The following is a 22,204-nucleotide window of genomic DNA, read 5'->3' as shown; positions in this document are numbered from 1 at the left end:
ATCCTTCGGCCTAGTACAAGCTTAAGTTTTTTTTTTTTTTTCTTCAACCCAGTGGGCTGAACAAAAAAACTGAAGAGCTCGGGGGAAGCCGCTGTACTAACTATCCAATGTTAATACAGCGATCTCCCCAGCTGAGTAATTGTCTTCAGACAGGAGGATGCCCCCCCCCCCCCCCGCCAGAACACACTGGTCAGCCGGTTTTTTTTCTATCATGGCGTCTGCCGGATTGGTTACCATACACACAGGCCGAATGTCAGCTGGTTTCTATTGAACTGGCCGATCCTGCCCGACATTCACCCCGTGTACGGCCTTTAACTGACTAATATTTTCTTCTCTACCTCCTACCTCAACTAAGCACACAACCGGTATAAGTTCATGGACACAAATTTCCTTTGGATACAATTGAACTCGTAGCCATGTCCCCCTAAACTCTGTGCCTTTTTGTACTCTTCCATTTCTTTGTGGGTTGGTCCTTCCTTCCACTGCTTCGAACTCTCCAGTAAAATTTGAGTATATTTAAAGCCAACCAGATGTAACCCATTACTAAGTTGTAACCTAAAACTATTCTGTGTAATTAACAATTTGTGATAAAATAATTCAGATGTTCATGTTTTAGACATGAATTGTGGTTTTTGTAGTCTCAAACAGTCTGTGTTGCCATTATTCTCTCTTCCATTTTCTCATGAAGTGATGAGAAAATTGACGGTAGAATCCGTTTTCTGTGGGGTAATACAAATTTTCTTTGATATTTCTTCCCTCTGGCACTTTGGTAATTGAAGTCTAGAGTAATCTTCTGTGCAAATTTTGTTCCAGGACAGAGTCTATCCAGAGCTCCAGAAGCTAATTGCTGTTGCTGATTCCCAGTGTTTATCAACTAGCAAAGAAACCCAATGGGAGAAAACTGTTGCAAAAGCAGCCACTATCCGAGATATATGCAGACAGAGGTAAACGTGTTCTTAGCTGCTTATTGTGAGCAGCCAAAAAAATTTCCAAAGTTATAGCAAGACCTACCTAGAGTTCAGTTGTGCATTTGTTCCTTTGGTGTGAGGTTGTGTTAGCAAAGTGGAAATAGAAGCCTTTAGAGCATGTTTACAGGAATCACTGTTTTCTGTGTATGACAAGTGCTTTGGTTGCACTTTCAAAGGACTTGGCATGTAGTGTTTGACTTTTACATTGGATCTGATGGAGCAATGTTTACTTGGGTTTATTGCTGCATTGACTTTGTCTCACTTTACTCTGTTTATGTTAAATGCACCATGTTCTTTTCTACTGTCTTTGAGCTGGTTCTCCACCCCCTAAGAAGTCAACAAGTATATAAAAAAAGCAAGCCAAAGCCACTCAAAAGCATCTCAAACAAATCTTTGCACCTGAAAGCATGCTGAATTTGCTTTGGGGGTCTTCATACCCTTATTTGCTATTGATCCTAAAAAAATGTGTTGCCTTGGGCATTTGCTAATTTTTTTTTTTTTTTACTTTTTAGGTTTACTTTGCTGAAAAACAAATTAAAGTATACAAAACAAATATAATTTATGATCTTTCATAATATAATTTATTTCTGATTTTCTGTGTAAATAAAATACATTTAAGGAATTGGAGATTTTGAGTAGAACCTTTGTCCGTTTTTTTACTGCTATCTGTATCCTTAAAGTTGACCGTTCCTATGTTTCAGTGCCACAAAAACAGAAAAAAACAATGACAGCTGTTAAATTTTGGATTCCCTACACTTATTCTTTTTCAGTGACAATGACCACCATACTGTACACCTACATTTTCCCTTCTTTTCAATGCATCAGCGATCCCTGCGCTTTGCTGTGGGTCCTCTGCCCTTTCCTCTTTCCTCTGCACCTCAAGGTGTTCACCAACGTGCTGGCCTCAGTACTGGTCTTGTGCTTTTGAGCATTCCATTTGTGGGAAATTTAGATGACCTCCGGTTTTGGCAGACAAGCATAGTCCTGGCTGTCCAGACCATGCAGAGGTTCAGATGGATCCTGAACCTCCAGAAGGAACAGGAAACAACTAATTGCTTGGATTATTTGGGTCTAGTCCTAAACACAACTTAAGCCAGAGTTCCTCCATAGGACACTTTACACTCTTACTCTCTAGTCCGGGAGTAATCTGACTTTCCGCTTTTGCATGAAAGTTCTAGGTCTGATGGTGGTCCCCTTTGAAGCAGTTCATTTTGCCCTGACCCTTTCAGCATAATCTTTATTTTATGTGGGACAAGTCAGTCTAGCCTCTGGACACGTGGATTCGTCTAGCACTGAGGACACAGGTTGTGTCAGGCCTGGTGGGTCAGGAACAAAAGTCTTTCTTTCCAATCTTTTAAAAGTTCTTCATGACAGACAACAGCCTGTTTAGCTGTAGAGGAGTCCTGGGCCTAATATGGATACAGGGTACTTGGACATTGGCGGAATCTCGTCTTCAGATCAACTTCTTGGAGTTTGTGGCTATTTGGCTGTCTCTGCAGCACTGGACCAGATTGATCTGGATCCAGACAATGCTACAGAAGTAGTATACATTAACCATTAGGGAACCAAAAGTCTCCCTGCAGCAAATGAGGTTGATCAGATTCTAAACATTTCAGCCTGGTCTGCCATTCACATTCCAGCTGTGAACAATTGGCTTCCAGACTTTCTCTTCTGGGAGAGCCTTGATCGAGAGAAGAGATCTCTACACCTGGCCCTCTAGGTTCAACATCAAACTGGACAGGTTTGTCTTCAGGTACAGGGATCCTTTGGTGGATGCTCTGGTGGTTCCATAGGATCAGTGCAACTTTATCTCTGCCTTTCCTCCCTCGAAACTTCTCATCTGTTTCAAAGGATTTAGACTGAGGGAATTTCAGTTTTCCTTACTGCTCCAGATTGGCCCAGACAGAAGTACTCTGACCTGGTCAGACTGTTGGTGAACACTCCATGGGCTCTTTTAGATCACCTGGATAGTCTGTCTCAAATGCTGACTTGCCATCCTTCTTCATGGTCAATGGCTTTATTGGCATGGCTGTTGAAGCCCAGGTTTTAAAAAACAGGGGCATCTGTAAAATGGTCATTCCCACGATGCTTAAAGCTAGAAGTTTACTTCTAGTAAGGTCTTTCACTGAATGTGGTAGGCATACTACACATGGTGTGAGGCGCAAGGCTCTCACCCTAGGAAGTTTTCCTTGGAACAAATCCTCTTATCCCTACAGTTGGGTCGTGACCATCATCTGGCATTAACAAGGGTCAGGCCTCTGCTCTGGCTATCTTGTTCAGGAGACCACTGGCTTCTCATTCTTCAACTAAAAACCTTAGTTCAGGGTTTTCCATGTGGCTCTTATTGTTTGTTTCCCTGTTACTCCTTGGATTCTGAATGTGGTTCTCTTAGCACTTCATTAACCATCTTTTGAACTCATCAGGGATGTTCTCCTGTTCAACCTTACTGTTAAGGCAGTGTTCCTTACAGCAATTACCTTATACAGAAATAAAACACTTTTTAGACACTCATTTAGATCATGCTTTTTCCTGGGTCTGTGACTGAAAAGTACTGCAGCTGGGTACAACCAGGCAGCGAGTATTTTCAAATAAGAGGCAGCAATTGCAACCATTTGTTGCCCTATAACAAGCACACTGACCATTTCCATGACATTTTAAATCTCTTCTGAAACAGGATTGTCCTGCATAACTATAAAACATAAGGCAAAGGTCAGAGGTTGCTAGAATTAATTCTGTGATTAAAATAATTAGTGTCTGAGCTAGCACAAGGACAAGGGGGGTTGAGGCCAGAACATCCTTCCTACCTAAGGTAGTTTTTCCTTAATCAGGATATTGGTGTTCTTTCTATTTTTCCAGCTTCAGTTTATCAGAAGGATATTTTCCTCCATTGCATGGATGTAGTTTTGGCTGGGAAAGTTTCTCTCTCAGCCACTGGTTCCTTCATAAAAACACATTCTCTTAGTCATTCCAGATGGTCCCTGCTTCTCATTTCACTATCTCTTGGTGGTTTAAGCAGATCAATATTCAAGGATTGAATTACTACTTTTATTGTCAAGACTCACTCTACTAGATGCAGGCCTTCTCTTAGGCCAACTGGGGGCATACGTTTCTTCAGGAGGCTTTCTGAAATTTAGGCAGTCCCCAAATCTGTTTTTTTTTTTTTTTTTTCAATGGCCTGTTAGTTTTTTGCTGTCACTCACCCCTCAGTTTATCTGCTTTGGATGCCTTGACACTACTAACTTCGTGCCTCTTCTATAGACAAGCAAGAAAATAGGATTTTTCTACTAACTGTAAAATTATTTTCATATTGAGAGACACAGGTTTCACTTCTCTGTGTTTATGATCATTTCTTAGTACATGTTCATACAAAACTGAGGCATGCTGAGGTGGGTGGGGTCATCCAGAGCTTGTCTTTTTTTTTTTTTGCCAATGTTTAATCCTTTTTGTAAGTGACAGTATAACCCGACAGTAATAACTTCCTGTGTCCCTCAATGAACTCCAAGGACATTTACAGTTAGCTAACAGTTAAATCTGCAGTACAAAGTACAAAAACCCTATTATTTTTACTAACGCAAATTATGTATGCAAAAATGATGTGTGAAAATTATGAAATAAATAAGCTTATATAAATCTATCACAGTATTAAAGTGCTGTGCAACAAAATTCACTTATAACATGCAATGTTATAAACCATATAAAGTTCTAATCTAGTGCAAAAAAGTCGCAAAAAAAGTAAAAAAAAAGGAAAATAATTTGACATCACTGGGTGATGAGAGACCTCCTTACCCCTTTTTTTTATTTATTTATTTTTTCCTTTTTCACAAGTTTTTCCTTCATCCTTCACAATCATTTTTTGACTTCTTGGGAAATTTTTCACAAAATGTTTTGATAATAATATCACAAGAGAGACCCTCTTGGGGCCTTTTTTTTTTTTTTTTTTCCTTCCCTTTGGTTTAGGAACTATTAAGGTGCAGTAAAGCTGGTATTTGACACAGATGTATAGAGGTATAAACCTAATTTTACTTGTTGTTATTTGTTGTTTCTTTTTTTTTTTTTCATTTCATGTATTGTCGAAAAAAAATTTAATAAAAACATATTAATAATAAAAAATAAAAACATCACTGGGTGAACAAAGCAATTTCAAACAGTCCCCACATTTTTTTTTTTTCTGTCAGGGATAATATGTGTAGTCCATTTAAACAACACTATTTCTTCAATAAAGCAGATTTTCACGAACACAAGTCCACTGTAGCGTGATGGCAGCACATCAAACCTCGCCCTTCTGTGCTGCTATTACGCTATGCTGGACCTGTAATTGTGGCTTTTTTGCACTACATTAGCACTTTATATGGTTTATAACATTGCATGCTATTAGTGATTTTTGTTGCACAGCACTTTAGCACTTTATCAGTGTGATAGATTTATATAAGCTTATTTATTTAATCATTTTCACACCATATTCCTTTGTAATACACAGATGGGACATACTATTTAGGTTCATGCACCAATTTGTAAAAGATTTATAAAGCACGTTCACACATAGATGTGACATGCACTAATTAGACTTCTGATAATAGTATTAATTGTTCACAGCGCTGTCACTTGGTAAGCACAAATTCTGTTTGTGCTAGTATACAAGGAGCTTTGAAACCTTACATAGAGCGACACAAAGGCAATTTTACGTTATGTAAACCTATGTTTCTACATCGCCTGTACCTGAGTGTATTAGTTCAGCCAGTTTAGAAATCGCATTTAAAAAGAAACATTTATCGTGATCTTTCAGCCGTGGTAAAGGTATTGCACCAAATGTATCCCCCCCCCCTTGTTATGCCAAACATTTGCTGCAGATGGTCAGTTAAAATCCCTATGCCCTCTCCTTAAAAGTAGCGTTGTAAGGGGAATTTGCCATTGCTGACCTCTCCTTTGAGAATATTAGAATGTTAATTTTTCATCTCTCTTGTTGATGTGTTCGCTTCAATGCTGTCTAAATCTCTGATACATTTTCTAACCATTTTACAGATAAATTTGACTTTTTAAAATCAGATAATTGTTTGACATTCACTTACAGCATGCTTGTTCTGGGTATTTGACCCAAAAGTGCTGAAACCAGATACAACCAGGCAGCTAGCATTTTCAAAAGAGAACCAACAACTGCAGCCAGAATTCTTAAAACACAGTAACTTTAACATTCCAGGTAACCACTGTACCCATAACAACTTAATTTACTTGTTGGCCTATAACAAGCAAACTAAATATTTTCCAATGCATTCTAAATCTCTTCTGAGGCAGGATTATCCTTTATAACCAAGAAATATAAGGCAACACCCACAAGTTGCTAGAATTTATCGTGTGACTTATTGATCGCCTCTTGTTTATAATATATTCAATCATTTAAATAATACTTATTGGCCTATTGGTCGTACAGTTTATTATGGGTTTCTGTTTCCACAGGCCTTACCAACACGGGGCAGACATGCTCGCTGCTATCACTCAAGTTTTGAATGAATGCCCAAAACCTGATCAAGCCACTCCAGTTGCCCTGGTAATGCAGGGACTCCATGCTCTTTGCCAAGCTGAGGTCAGTGAAAGTGAATTTCTTCTCTAAACAGGAACCTTTGTAGTTGCTAAGTATAATATTTTTTTTGTTACACAGAAAAAGAAAAGAGGATTGGGTGTTCAAGGATGATCTTTCAGCTCATTTCTATTGACGAATACCATATGTAGTATAAAAATTTCAAAACTTTATTACAACACATCAAAAATAAGACCTTGTAGAAATATTAAAAATTAGTTTCCATTGGCTAATAATACAATAGAAACAATCAGACAGTAATCATAAACCAGTACGGTCTATCCTACGTGTTTCGTGGTCACAGCCGTTTTTTCAGGGTTCGAAAATTCCTTATCTGATATAATGTCTGCTTACACCAGCTTCAATCTATAAACACAACATACAGGTACATATTAGATACATATAAATTACACATGGTATTTATATCTCCTCTCTCATAGAGCACAGAGGAAGTTGTGAAAAAACAAAACAAAACACAACACCACTAATAAAATAATCTAAACATGCTGGATCAAGTCAACAAATTTACCTAGTGAACGGCCAAGCAGACACTCTGATCTCCTCATAACTGCAACACTATGTTGCTAAACAGGCAAATGCCCTATCAGCAACTGATCAAAAAAGTTAGATTAATCATTTGCCGACCAGTCGCCGTAGGTATACTGCGGCAGGTTGGCTCTGTTACGTGAAACAATGTACTTGTATGTCATCTCATGTAGCAGCTAGTGGGGGCACGCATGTGCCAATTGGCTAGAGGGGGAGCCAATCAGTGGGTCCGGCACACTCTGTCCGCTGGGCACCCGCGATTGCTCCCCATGGAGACAGAACAGCAGACCGCTTTTCTGCGGATCCTGTGTTCCTCCTATTTAGGGACACAGGTCTCTGTGTTCTTCCAGTAAGTAAATCCCCCACACAGTTAGAAAGCACCCCCTAGGAACAAATTTAACCCTTTGATCGCCCCTGGTGTAAACCCACTTCCCTGCCAGCGTCAGTACAGTAACGTGCATATTTTTAGCACTGATTACTGCTGTAATGTCACTGGTACCCAAAAGTGTCAGGTGTCCGATCTGCCTGCCGCAATGTTGCAGTCCCACTAAAAATCACTGATCGCCGTCACTACTAGTAAACAATAAATAAATAAAAATGACAAATCTTTCCCCTAGTTTGTAGATGCAATAACTTTTGCGCAAATCAATCAATATTCACTTATTGGGATTTTTTTTACCAAAAATATGTAGCAAAATACATATTGGCCTAAAATGATGAAAAAACTTGATTTTTTTACATTTTTTTTTTTTTAATTGGGAATGTTTTATAGCAGAAAGTTTTTTTCCAGAATTGGATCAAAATACCACCAAAATAAATCTCTATTTGTGGGAAAAAAGAACATCAATTTTTTTGGTTACACTGTCGCACGGCCGCACAATTGTCCGTTAAAGTAATGCAGTGCCGTATCACCAAAAATGGCCTGGTGATTAAGGGGGTAAAACCTTCTGATCCTTAAGTGGTTAAGAGATCAGAGTATCTGTTTGGCCACACACTAGGTATATTTTTTCCTATCGTTTATATTAAGGCAATATAGAGACTGGGAAGCCCTTAAAGCAGCTGTGTGGATATACACCTTATACTTTTATCTTATGGTATGTACCTTCCATTTTTGAACCTTAGCCAATGCTCCATGTTCTGTGTTGTGTGCCCTTTTCCCTTGATGTGGAGATTTAACTATCTTGGTTGAAGTTTCTACTACCAGACATCTTTCCTTTTTGCCTACCCCCCCCTCCCCCCATAGTGCAGACAAACATGTTAACTTGATCTGGAATGTTTAGATTATTTTACTAGTGGTGTTGAGTTTTTTTTTTTTTTTTTTTCACGACTTCCTCTGTGCCCTGTGAGAGAGGAGATATAAATACCATTGTACCATTTAATATAAAATTTATATGCATCTAATATGTACCTGTATGTTGTATTTATAGATTGAAGCTGGTAATACCAGACATTATATCAGATAAAGAATTCTCTAAGTCATAAGAAGTGTCTGTGACCGTGAAACGCGTAGGATAGACTGTATTGGCCTCTGATGGTTTTTATTGTACCATTACCTTATGGAAACATTTTTTTAATATTTGTAGAATGTCTAATTTTTGATGTGTTGTAATAAAGTTTTGACATTTTTTTTTACTACATATTAGAGCTGCACGATTAATCGTAACAGAATCGAGATCGCGATTCACTCCCCCTGACGTTCTTAACATGACACTTGCTCGATTCTTTACATAGATGTGAGGAAGCAGCTGTCAAAAAAAAAAGAGCCTCCCGCAAAAGCCTATCAGCATTAGTCTCCCACTGAACTGTAAACACAAATGATTACATTGTATCTTTTCTTTCCCTCTGCCGGAGGAAGGAAGTTTAACCTCTTAAAGACTAAACCTTTTTCCTACACTTGTTGCTTGCAAGTTAAATCAGTTTATTTTTCCTAGAAAAGTAGTTAGAACCCCCAAACATTTATATAATTTTTTTTTTTAGCAGAGACCCTGCAGAATAAAATGGTGATTGTTGTAAATTTTTATGTCACACTGTATTTGCGCAGCAGTCTTTCAAACGCAATTAATACACTTTAATGAATAAAAAAAATAAAAAAAATAAAACAAAACCATAAAGTTATCCCAATTTTTTTTATAATGTAAAAGATGTTACACAGAGAATCTTTATTCCAAGGAAAAAAATCGTGATTCTCATTTTGGCCAGAATCGTGCAGCTCTACTACATATGTTATGCGTGGATATGACTGCACTAAAGGGTTATCCTTCAACGCCCAATCCTCTTTTTCTTTTTCTGTGCATATTAATATTTGGGTTGATTACCCTTCAGTTTTAAGATATAACAGGTGGCATTCATTGGATGCAGTGTACCCTCCATACACATTCATGCTCTTAAATTTTTTTTTTTAAGTAACTCTAATATATTTAACTTAAACTATATAACTGAACATGACAATGACTTCTGCATGAATCCAGCATTATACAGTATATATTTTTAAAAACATGCAATATATTTGTCATGATTAAATTAGTTTTGGGAGACCTCCATCAATGCCACATTTGACATTAATGACTGTATACAGTAGCTTACATTAGTTTTGTGCAATATAAATTGGTTGTTGCCTTGGGTTAAAACAGAGTTTTGGAAAAACAGCTAAAAGCACCTCACTTGAATGGGCTGCCCTATACGTGATTGTAGCTCCAAAGAAGCTCAGGGACCAAATTTTGTCCCTGAGTCAGAAGCGATTTTGCACTCTCGTTTTGCCTCCACTTTCATGCTTTTTGTCGCTCAAGCAATTGCTGCAAAATCACACTGCGTTTGGGGTGCTATTCACCATGGATGGCACTCAAACACGTGTTGCGCATTTTGATGCAATTTAGAATCATTGACAAAATCACAGAGGTTCTGCCCAGGATTTCAAATTGCCCATATGTGAACAAGGCCTCAGATAAGATAAGTTGTGATTTACCAGTAATTTCCATATCTTGGAGTACAGTACAGGTCACAGGCTTGCCTTCTTTCCATTCCTTGGTTATTCCGCATTGCTTGCTAAAACTAAAAAACGGAGGACCCACGGAGTGGGGTAGGGTTATATGGGAATCACCTAGGGGGTGTGTCCTCAAAAGCTTTGCAAGTGTCAAATCACCTGAAGATATGAGCCTAACCCAGGGTCTATGAATACGTTGCCTGTGTCCTGTACTGTACTTAGGTAGGATTCATAGGATTATATAAAGTTAGCTGATTTGAATTTCTAAAAAGAGACAACCATTAAAACATGAGTTTACCCTTATTTTTATATTGTTGTACTTTTTGCTAATATTATTTAAAAAACTGTTTATTGTTGAATATAGGTAAATTGTCATTTTATTTATTATTCTTTTTGCATATTATCCTCAGATAGTGGACATTCGTTCTACCTGGAATGCTTTATCTCCTAAGCTAGCATGTGAGAAGCGGCATCATGTTCTTAAAGTATTACATGAACTCTTTGCCTTGGTTCCCTCGTTAATTGTTAACACAGAAGACTATGAGGTATACACATCTTTCATAATCTTTTTAAGTTACTGCTTTGTACTTATTTATTTCTGTCATTTCGTATTTTATTTGCCATATAAATTTGAAAATATTTTGTTTTGCCTTCTTTTTTTGTTTTTCTCCAGAAATTTAAAGCTGAAGTGATCAGCATTCTCTGGAGTCACACTCAGAGTAAGGTGAGAAATATCAGATGCCTATATTTTATATACTTTGAAAATGTTATTCGGGTATATAATTTCTAAATTGTTGTACAGGTATGGACATAATATGTGACGGGTCTTTGTAGATAAGATATATGTAACCAGTCCTTTAACCACTTAAGCCCCAGAGGATTTGGCTGCTCAAAGACCAGGGCCTATTTTTCGATTCGGCACTGCGTGAATTTAACGGACAATTGCGCGGTCGTGCGACGCTGTACTCAAATGAAATTGACGTCCTTTTTTTCCCACAAACAGAGCTTTCTTTTGGAGGTATTTGATCACCTGTGCGATTTTTACTTTTTGCGTTATAAACAAAAAAACAGCGACAATTTTAAAAAAATAACAATATTTTTAAAAAATTTTTTATATGAAATCCCCCCCCCCCAAAAAAAAAATGTAAAAATCTAATTTTTTTAAAATTTTAGGCCAATTTGTTTTCTGCTACATATTTTTGGATTTTTTTTTTTGCAGGACTGCGACATTGCGGCGGACAGATCGGACCCTTGACTGACATTTTTGACACTTTTGGGGGTACCAGTGACATTACTACAGTAATCAGTGCTATACATATGCACTGTTACTGTAAAAATGACACTTGCAGGGAAGGGGTTAACTTTATTGGTAAAAAGTGGGTTAAATGTATCCCTAGGGGCATGATTCTTACTGTGGGGGGCGTGGCTTGTGATGTAACCACAGAGACATACGATCCTACATAGCAGGATCGTACAGTCTCTGCAGTTACACCAGGGAGAATGACAGACGGCTGTGTTTACATCAGCCGCCTGCCTTTCTCCCTCTCCAGCGGGAGATCACGAGTGACCGGCGGACGTCGGAGCCGCCGGTCACTCGTGCGGGGATGCCTGTGAACGAGCGGGGGCGCCCCCAACAGGCGGCTGAGCGAATGACGTACCCATATGTCACTTTGCCCAGCAGTGGCTGCCTGCCGCAGTATATCTGCGGGGGGGCGGTCGCTAAGTGGTTAATCAGTCTATTAAATTGAAAGATAATTTGAGATAAAGTTTTACTGTTTCAAGATATGTTAATAAATTTTTCTGTTAGGATGTCGTTGTGTCCTCTTCAGCATACAAGTCCCTGTGCCAGTTTAACTCTGATGATCACAGTATCCTTCATCTGCCTGAGCAGGTCAGTTGCCGATCTGTTTCTGTTTGTGCGTGAATTAAAGCTTTTATTGCAAAAAAAATTAAGATATAATAATGAATTTTCAACCATAACCAGAACCTACAAAACCTACTTGTCATTTGTAGTATCTTGACCTTGTCCTTCAGGCCCTCAGGGTCTTTCTTTTCCAAGGAATGCTTCAGTCTCTTCACTCCCACATTCGAACCCTTAAGTGGGGTACACACTATAAGAAAATTAAGCGAATATTTGTCCGATTTTCCTCGCTGTTTCACAGAAAATCAGAACCGATGAATGAAAATTTGTACGAAAATTCTCGTACGACAAAGGCCTTTTTTTTTTGTTTATTGTTTCTGATCATGTCTTTCTTTTCTGATTTTTCTTGAAAACGGTACACATTAAATGTAAATTGTTCATTCTGTTCCCGTGCGAGAAAAATTTTGGAGTTTGTCCCTTTTCGTATCAAAAGTCCGATCTGGCTGTCGAAAGTTGTGCACACATTATACAAAAATGGTGTGAAAGTTCCTTAAATTAAAATGTTTGCCCCATTTTCTTATAGTATGTACGAGACTTAAAGCGATAGTATACTCTGCTATATGACTTTTACCTACAGGTAAGCCTATAATAAGGCTGACGTCTGTGGCGCATGCGCTCTGAAGGTCCGGCGGACCTTCAGAGCTCCTTGCCGGATTTTGCCGGAAAGTGAAACGTCATCGCTACTCCGGCCACTCACAGCGCCGGAGCAGCCGAACCAGGAAGAGACGCAGAGGGAGCATGTTAGCTCCCTCAGCGTTGTCCAGAGGACCGTGCCAGGGCTTCGTTCTAAGGTAAATATTTCATAATGAGCTAGTATGCGATGCATACTAGCTCATTATGCCTTTGTTCTGCAGGGTTTGTTTGTTTTTTTTTGAGTATACAACCACTTTAAGGTCCAGGAGCTACCATATCATCCTCCTTCGCATGGGCCTGATGTGTTACCATTAAATTGAAGAAATCTGAAATAATTGGGCCATTATTGTTTTCAATCTGATCTGTAAGGGATAGCAGGGGTTAGGCAAAGGTAACTTACCTGACTGCTCTGTTAAAGGTGTTTAAAAATTACCCTTGTTTCTAATCTAAACTATTAAACAGTTAAACAAATTTTAAAATAAAGCTTTCATTTAAAACATATATAACCTTACACTTTAATGGCAAGACGATTTGTTAAGAACGTATCAACACATTTATATACTCATCAAGATATGGATGGTTAATGGTAATTTTGACTCCTGTTATTTCCTTCTCCTTACGTTGGTTGGAGCTCGGCTACAACTTCCTAACCTTACTATTACTGATTCATTGTTTCCAGATGTGGGCTGAGGCCCCTATGTGTGGTCATTTGGAACCGACAATTTTAAGCCCATGTTCCAACCTTACTGTTCTTATTTTTCTGCTTTTTTTTCTTGTTTGTACCTTGTTTTCTGATGTGTTTATGTGAAATATTCAATAAAAACAATTGAACGTAAAAACATATATAACCTGAATGTGCACATTCTTACATTTTTCAGTGAGTTCTGTAATTATTTACGGAAAAATGTGCAACCCCTGATATAATTTTAAGTGGTTTTATTTGCCTATGCGGGGGAAAATTGATAGGTTCCCTTTGATTGGGCACCCCTTTTCTATGCCTACAGATACTTACCTTCCCAATGCTCCCCCTCCAAACCATTCACCTGCAAGAGCCTTGAGTTTCAACCCTGTGTAAGTTTTGTGACAGAGTCTTTTCTTATTCTTTCCTTATCCTTCATATGACAGTGTTTAAGCCTTGCAGTTGCCTGTTCAGGCCCAAGCACTGCATTTTGTGAATCAACGAAGATCACATGTTGCTATACTCCTAAATAAAAGGTATATCTCAGGGTTCTGCAAGGTGAACAGAGTGGTGGTGGAACACTGTGAAAAACACTGTGAAAAATAAGTATGGTTAGTATGTGTGGAGGTGAGGCCTTTAAAGATACCCTATCATTCTGCCCCGAATGGTAATAGTAATGCACCAAGAACATTTGTGCATTACTGGTTTTATTTGACCCTTTTCCATCATGCTAAAAATGTTTGTTTAAGCAGTCCAGTGGAATATTGCACAGTAGCCCAATTTTTCAAATCTGATTTAGAGATTGTGGCCTCCGCAGATCTTAGGACCTAAGGCAGTCTGGTTTTATGATTGATTTTTTTTTTTTTTGGATATGTTAAAAACGCCTTCACATTAGTGATGAATTTTAGAAGCTGCCTCTGAAACATTGGTCTGTGGTAGAGGCTTTTGCCATTTTTCATTGTATAAGATTTCAACAAATATTTGTGTTTGCTCATGCCTATATTTCTATCCAAGGAATACTAGAAAAACCTGAATCTTACAATTGAGAATTCTGACTGCATGGGAAGTCTTGCAAGTACAATGGCTGAGGAAGGTGCTGAAATTTCTTGCCATTAAAAAGTGCAGGTTTTTTTTTCCTTTTTCGTCTCGTGTAAACACATCTTCAGCTGCTGTCAGCAAGCCTGTGTTCACCAACAATAGCATCCTTAATTGGGGAAATGTGTTTGCTGCTTACAGACCAAAGGAAGCTTTTCACAAGGTCTAGTAGTAAATGAATCACTCAGACTGATTATCTCAACAGCCTACTCCATCATAATTCCTTTCTAATTACCAGAATGTTAACCTTGCCACATAGCGCACACCTTCTATAGACTGAGTGAGGAGGACTTAATAGAGTTGAAGAGTTCACTCTGTAACATGCCTTCTAACAATTTTAATAGGATCTGCAGAGTCATGTAAGTGGGGAGTGAGCATTTTTGCTTATAGGCTTCATTGCACTTGTCATTCTCATAGTGTTGTACAATCCATTTAGCCATTGAATGGAAAATAGACTAGCATTTTATACCTATTTTAATTTGTGAAAATATATTTTAGTACTATTTTACTTATACATTTTCAAATAATGAATTAAAAAAAAAAGACAGATCTCTGCATCTACACAAGCGATGTGCGACACTATTGTTTTCCCCCCACCTCCCGTCAGAATACACTGATCTGCTCTGCAGCCATTGGCTGCAAGTGCTGACCAATTGCTGGTTTTCTAGCAGGACCATTTGACCAGCTTCTGTTAAACAGGCAGGGGTACACACATCGAAATTTATCTTACTGCTAAACTGGTTCGATACTTATATACTCAGCAGGGCCTCATCTAGCCTGTCTGATGTGTGGGTGCCGTAAATAAATGTCAGAGGGGAAGAGGATGGGAGATCAGCTGGGCAGTGTACAGGTTGTACAGGGCAAAGGATGAGGTTAGCACTTAGTACAGCAGTGTACAGAGGTTATTCGTTTGACAGGCCCCCCCCCCCCCCACCCCCCAAAATCTCAAAACCATTTTGCTAAAAATACACTAAAATATTAATGGGCACAAACACAACTTAACTTACAATTTTTCTGCTAAAAATAGAAGATAAAAACTTGAGTTAATAAATAAAGCTCCATGTGTGAATGAGATTTTGAGGCTCATGCACATGGGTGCTGTGGACTGTTCAATGTGAATCAGTGTTTATTTTGTATGTGGCTGGGGCTGTTTGTACAGTCGCTGTATTCCCATAGTGTAACATAGCATGCCTACTAGTGATGAGCCGAACACCCCCCCGGTTCGGTTCGCACCAGAACACCGCGAACAGAGGAAAAGTTTGTTCGAACAAACGAACTGCATTGAAGTCTATGGGACTCGAACATCAACAATCAAATGGCCTCATTTTGAAGGCTTAAATGCAAGTTATTGCCCCAAAAAAGTGTATTGGGGTGCGGGTACTGACCTGGGGAACATGTAGCAATGCAAAAAAAAATTTCAAAAGCGATCGTTTTTGACCACTTACCGCAAATCGACGTAGCTCTACGTCGGCTGCAATAAGTGGCTGTACCGGGGTGATGCCTGCAGCTAGAGGCATCATCCTGGTACCATTTTTTTAGAGCCGGCAGTTGGCTTTCAGGCGGTAACAACCGATGCGTCTCGGGAGCCGCTCGATCGTTACCCTAGCGAGCGGGAGGGGGCGCCTCCGGCCGCCTTCCGAGGCTCTCCCCGGGTCTCCCGTCCCACCGGGAGACACGAGCAGCCAGCCAGCACCTCCGATGGCTGGTTGGCATCTCGTTTAAAGAGGCTTTGATCGGGTCTCCTATGATGTAACCTGGAGACAGCGTCCATGACGTCATGTCCGGGTTCCTCGGCGGGTAAAGGCGCCAAATTTAAAAAGTGACTGTATTCCAAAAGGCAGTTTTTGACATTTTGAATACATTGAAGTGCAGCGGAGGGGTCTAGGGTCTTTTAGACCCCCTATCCCTCCATAAAGAGTACCTGTCACTGCCTATTGCTGTCACAAGGGATGTTTACATTAACAATAAAAGTGATCAGGTTTTTTAAACTGTGCTAAAATGTAAAAAATAAATAAAATAAATAGGAAAAAAAAAAATTCAACCACCCATATCGCTGTGAGCTCACGCACGAAAGAAAATGTATACAGAAGTCGCGCCCTCAAAAGAAAATCGCTGTTCAAACCACACGTAAGGTATCGCTGCGATCGCCAAAACAAGAGCAATAATGTAAGTAAAAGAGTTACTCTGTAACTCTAAACTGGTAACCGTTAAAATCTTTTAAAGCATCGCCTATGGAGATTTTTATTGACCGTAGTTTGTCGCCATTCCGCGGGTGTGCGCGATTTTTACCGTAACATGTTAGGTATCTATTTACTTGGCGTGACATAATCTTTCACAGTATACAAAAAAATAGGCTAACTTTACTGTTTAGTGAAACTTAATTTTTCAAAAAATATGGCGTTTGAAAGAGTCTTTGCTAAAAATAAAAAAAAAAAATATATATATATATATATATATATATATATAATGATTGGGGGTTCTAAGTAATGTTCTAGCAAAAAATAATGATTTTAACTTGTAAACAACATGTCAGAAATGGGCTTGGTCCTTAAGTGGTTAAATGAGCAGTGATTTACTGATACTGAAGGTAATGTAAACAAAGCTTGGTAACAGAGCATGACCAATAACTAACTACAGCAAATCGTGAGGATTAGTAGACAAGGGGCGGTAAAATGGGTGGTCATGAGAGAGTAGTGGTATCACCAACCCACTGGCACCCCATATAGGGAGCACACTGTGCCTAGGTGGGGAGGCAAAACCAACCAATTGTTAAACTAAAAGGGAACAGTACCCAAGTCTACCGTATCGTGTGGGAAGAGGCATGGGGATGATAGGAACCTCACGGGTATCTACCAAACAGGAAAAACATGGGCTACAGTCAGCCAGAATGAGGGAACAAGTCGAACGGGTAACCTTTAAACTGTAGTTAAAATGACAAGGTAGAATAAACTCAGACGTTGTAGGTGCTACAACATATGTATGCAGAAGGAAGGAAGCAGGGCAGGGGGGGGGGGGGAACAGGGAGAAGGGGGTAACAAGAGGGGACAAGGATAAAAGGGGGAGGGGTAGAAAGAGGGAGGAAGGGGAAGGATCGCCGGGGGGGGGGGGGGACAGTACATAAGGAGTGGGGGTATTGGGTCCCCAGGTTTGGTTCAGGGCAGCAATAGGGAGCTATCAAAATTGGGGGGAAGAAAATTGTCAACCCAAGGTTGCCAGATTCTATCATACTTCTCGACTGTATCCGTCAAAACAGCATAGATTTTGGCGTGAATCATAGCGTTGGTGATTCGGTGTTTCACTTCAGTCAACGGCAGGTGTGGGGATTTCCACGCTTTCGCAATTGTTTCTTTAGCCGCTGTTGTGACCTGTAGGAACAGTTTGTGGCGGAATTTGGACACATTATCCGGTTTTACATTCAAGAGAGCCAGTAGGGGGTCAGACGAGATCGGAACGTCCATCAGGGTGGAGAGAATATGGAAGACGGCCTGCCAAAACTTTTGCACCAATGGACAAGTCCACCAAATGTGCAAGTGTGTGCCCGTCTCCAGGCAACCCCGAAAGCATGTTGCAGAGTAGGAGGGTGAAGATTTTGCAATGCGTGCGGGTACTAAATACCATTGCATCAGCACTTTGTAGTTCGTTTCCGAGGCTACTATATTTTGTGAGGCCGTCTTCGTTGATTGCCAGATTTTGGACCAATCTTCAACATCTGTGGCGGACCCTAGATCTTGTTCCCACTTAGTAGTAAACGTGGGAGGAGTACGGTCGGGGGAGTCAGTGAGTCTGGTGTATAAGTGATTTACTGATTTTAAGGAGGCTTAAAGTGAAACTATAAAAATGAAAAATTTCTTCAAATATCGTGCCTGTGGGGTCCCCTGAATGTGCCTGGTGCATTGGATCAAGAGAGCAGCTGCTAAAATACCATTACATAGCAGGAAACATATATTTGAAGCTGCTGGTGCCTCTGTAGAGTCTTCCAGAGTCTTGCAACTGTGCATAAACTTTCTATTCGGCCAACACTAACCAATGCTCACAAGCAGAAACGGCTGCATTAGGCAGAAAAATACATGAAGACTAATTTTCAAACAGTCCTGTTCACTGATGAGTGCCGTGCAACCCTGGATGGTCCAGATGGATGGAGTAGTGGATGGTTGGTGAACGGCCACCCTGTTCCAACAAGGCTGCAACGTCAGCAAGGCAGTGGTGGAGTCATGTTTTGGGCTGGAATCATGGGAAGAGAGCTGGTGGGCCCCTGAAGGTGTAAAGATGACCTCTGCAAAGTATGTGGAGTTTCTGACTGACCACTTTCTTCCCTGGTACAGAAGGAAGAACTATGCTTTCCGTAATAAAATCATCTTCATGCATGACAATGCACCATCTCATGCTGCAAAGAATACCTCTGCATCAATGGCTGCTATGGGGATAAAAGGAGAGAAAGTCATGGTGTTGCCTCCATCCTCCCCTGACCTCAATTCTATTGAGAACCTTTGGAGCATCCTCAAGCAAAAGATCTATGAGGGTGGGAGGCAGTTTACATCCAAACAGCAGCTCTGGGAGGCTATTCTGACATCTTGCAAACAAATTCAAGCAGAAACTGTCCAAAAACTCACAAGTTCAATGGATGCAAGACTTGTGAAGCTGCTATCAAATAAGGGGTCCCATGTTACATGTAACGTGACCTGTTAAAATTGTGTTATAAGTTTGATTGAAATAGCTTTTGATTTCAGTAAATATGCGGCAAACACAACAAATGACAATTTTCAGTTCTTTACAACCGATAAAGTGTTTTGAAACTTACTGTGCGTAATAATTTGGAACAGTGCATTGTAAGTTTTTAATTTAAAAAAATACTGTTATCATAAGGAGGTTTGTTCAAAAAAATGTGAATTGTACTCTTAATAGTTCAAACCATGAGAATTATGCTGACTGTTATTTACAACAATAATTTAGGTAAATGAGAAAAATATCATTTGCATAATAATTTGGAACAGGGTGTATACATACAAATTTCAAATGGCATGTACTTGTCATACAGGTGCAGAAAAATTGGGCCTTGGTTGTTGTTGGTGCCTGAATACTGTAACCCCTTACAGTTACTATTGCTGGGCGCAGGAATGGGCCCGGCTGCTAAAAAAATGCATACAAATTTTTAAATCGCATGTACTTGTCATACAGGTGCATAAATATTGGGCTTTTGGTGTTGGTGGTGCCTGAACACCGTAACCCCTCACAGTTACACTTGCTGGGGGCAGGAACTGGACATGCTGGTAAGAATTCCATACAGATTTGAAATTGGCAAACATCAAGTGTTGTATGTGTTCTTGTCAGTGTTCTTATCGCTGTGCTGTCATCTGACGTGGCCAAGTTTGGGTGGTGGCTATGCAAACCAGCTGGAGTGATGGCGACCTTGAAGGTTAGTATCAGCAGGAACTGAAACTGAAATTGTGCCTTTTGGTGTTGGTGGTGCCTAAACACCGTAACCCCTCACAGTTACTCTTGCTAGGTGCAGGAAGGGGACATGCTGGAAAGAATTCCAAACAAATTTGAAATCGCATGTACTAGTCATACAGGTGCCAAAAATTTGGCCTTTGTTGTTGGAGGTGCCTGAACACCATAACCAACCCTTCACAGTTACTCTTGCTGGGCGCAGGAACGGGACCTGCTGGTAAGAATTCCATACATTTGAAATTGCATGTACTTGTCATACAGGTGCCAAAAATTGGGCCTTTGCTGTTGGTGATGCCTTAACACCATAACCAACCCCTCACAGTTACTCTTGCTGGGCGCAGGAACGGGACCTGCTGGTAAGAATTCCATACAAATTTGAAATCGCATGTACTTGTCAGTTGTCATAGAGGTGCAAAAAAAATTGGGTGTTGGTGGTGCCTGAACACCGCAACCCCTCGCAGTTACTCTTGCTGGGCGCAGGAACGGCAATTTGAAATTGGCAAAGATCAAGTGCTGGTAAGAATTCCATACAATTTTGAAATCGCATGTACTTGTCATACAGGTGCCAAAAATTGTGCCTTTGGTTGTGCCTGAACACCGTAACCTTTACTGTTACTCTTGCTGGGCACAGGGCACAGGGACAGGGCCTGCTGTTAAAAATTACATACGACATTTAAATTGTATGCACCCGTCATACAAGTGCAGAAAAATTTGGCATTGGGGGTTGGTGATAACCTAAACCAAAAACATTGTTGGAAGATAGCAGAATCAAGGTAGAGGAATAGGATAGGCAGCATATGCAGTCTTCAAGGGATTGCAGACCCCTAGCAAATACAATCAGTTACATCAGCATCAGGGGCTTGATAGCTCTTGTTGATCCAGGACTGGTTCATTTTGATAAAAAAACAACAATATCTCTCCTGCGCTCAAGTGGTATGCGGGAAGGTGAATCTTCTAGGCGGTTTTATGACACAAATGAAGTGGTCTTGCTGCCCCCATCAGGACCAAGGGTATCCAAAAGGCACTACACGAAAACAACAAGAGAAGGGCGCACCGACCTTGTGCACTTAAAAGTTTATTAAAATCAAAGAAGGGTAGCGTACAATATACTCACAAACGTAGCATATGAACAAGCATATAGGAAATGGGCACCGCTCGCTTCCTGGACACTTCTCTACTGCTGGATAGCGTGATGACGTCCTCAAAACCTGATGTGGCTTACGCGTTTCGAGATGGGACCCTCTTCCTCAGAGCCAAAAATCGCCACTCTGAGGAAGAGGGTCCTCCCTCGAAACGCGTAAGCTACATCAGGTTTTGAGGACGCCATCACGCTATCCAGCAGTAGAGAAGTGTCCTGAAAGCGAGCGGTGCCCATTTCCTATATGCTTGTTCATATGCTACGTTTGTGAGTATATTGTACGCTACCCTTCTTTGATTTTAATAAACCTTTAAGTGGTAATGCACAAGGTCGTTGCGCCCTTCTCTTGTTGTTTTCATTCTGATAAAAGTCAGCTGGTCAACAGAGTCTGTGGACAGACGCACTCTTTTGTCCATCACAAAACCTCCAGCAGCAATGAACGTCCGTTCGGAAAGCACGCTGTGAACAGGACGGGCCAGTAGCTCCATTGCATATTGAGCTAGTTCTGGCCAGTGGTCCATCCTCAAGACACAATAACCCAGTAGATGCTTAGCTGGAAAGGTCTCCAAATCTGCTCTTGCGCTTAGATAACCACGCACCATATGATGGAGATGCTGCCGATGGTTGCTTAAACCTAACAGCCCTGGGTGCTGCTGAGGATTAAAGAACTGTTTAAAGGCATCGGTCAGCCGGCCGCCTTCTCCGCCGCTCATCCTTTGGCTGGAAGATGCCTCAGAAACACGTCCAGAGAATGTCAACCTCCCAGTGTCTGCAAAGGTGGTACACAATTTTTTTTTAAAGGCCTTCTCAAGATGTTTCATCCTCTGCTCCCTCTGTGAAGGCAGGATGAGCTCTACAACTTTACCCTTGTAACATGGATCAAGAAGGCTTGCCAACCAGTAATTATCCCTCTCTTTGATAGCACAAATCCTCGGGTCCTTTTGCAGGCTTTGCAGAATTAGGGAGCCCATACAATGTAAGTTGGAGGAGGCATGAGCTTCTGAGCCCTCTGGGTTACTAAGGATGACATTGTCAGCAGGAGCAACCTCTCCCCAACCACTTACAATTCCTGGGGTTTCTGGAGAATCAAAACTGTCCCTTGAAGACTGCTGTATGCTATCCTCTACATCCATGTTGCTGCAATCCTCCTCTTCCTCCTGTGTGTTTTGTGTCCCTGCAGGGATGATATCTGCATAAAGGCGGCAGTAAAGGAAGTGAGTAAAA

At 40.4% G+C, this 22,204-nt stretch overlaps 1 protein-coding gene across 1 annotated transcript in view; it reads left to right on the top strand.

Moving 5' to 3' along the window:
• FOCAD (focadhesin) overlaps nucleotides 1-22,204 on the top strand; it is a 333,165-nt gene that overhangs the window by 177,335 nt on the left and 133,626 nt on the right. The window contains exons 14-18 of the mRNA XM_082243972.1: nucleotides 814-944; nucleotides 6,420-6,546; nucleotides 10,477-10,611; nucleotides 10,740-10,790; nucleotides 11,874-11,957. Coding sequence (XP_082100098.1) covers nucleotides 814-944; nucleotides 6,420-6,546; nucleotides 10,477-10,611; nucleotides 10,740-10,790; nucleotides 11,874-11,957 — 528 coding nt within the window. The remainder of the gene's footprint in view (nucleotides 1-813; nucleotides 945-6,419; nucleotides 6,547-10,476; nucleotides 10,612-10,739; nucleotides 10,791-11,873; nucleotides 11,958-22,204) is intronic.

The sequence above is a fragment of the Pelophylax lessonae genome (assembly GCF_965119305.1).
Source record: "Pelophylax lessonae genome assembly, chromosome: 1".
Lineage (NCBI taxonomy): Eukaryota > Metazoa > Chordata > Amphibia > Anura > Ranidae > Pelophylax > Pelophylax lessonae.
Note: the sequence above shows the minus strand (reverse complement) of the source record. Positions and strands in the feature narration are given on the sequence as shown.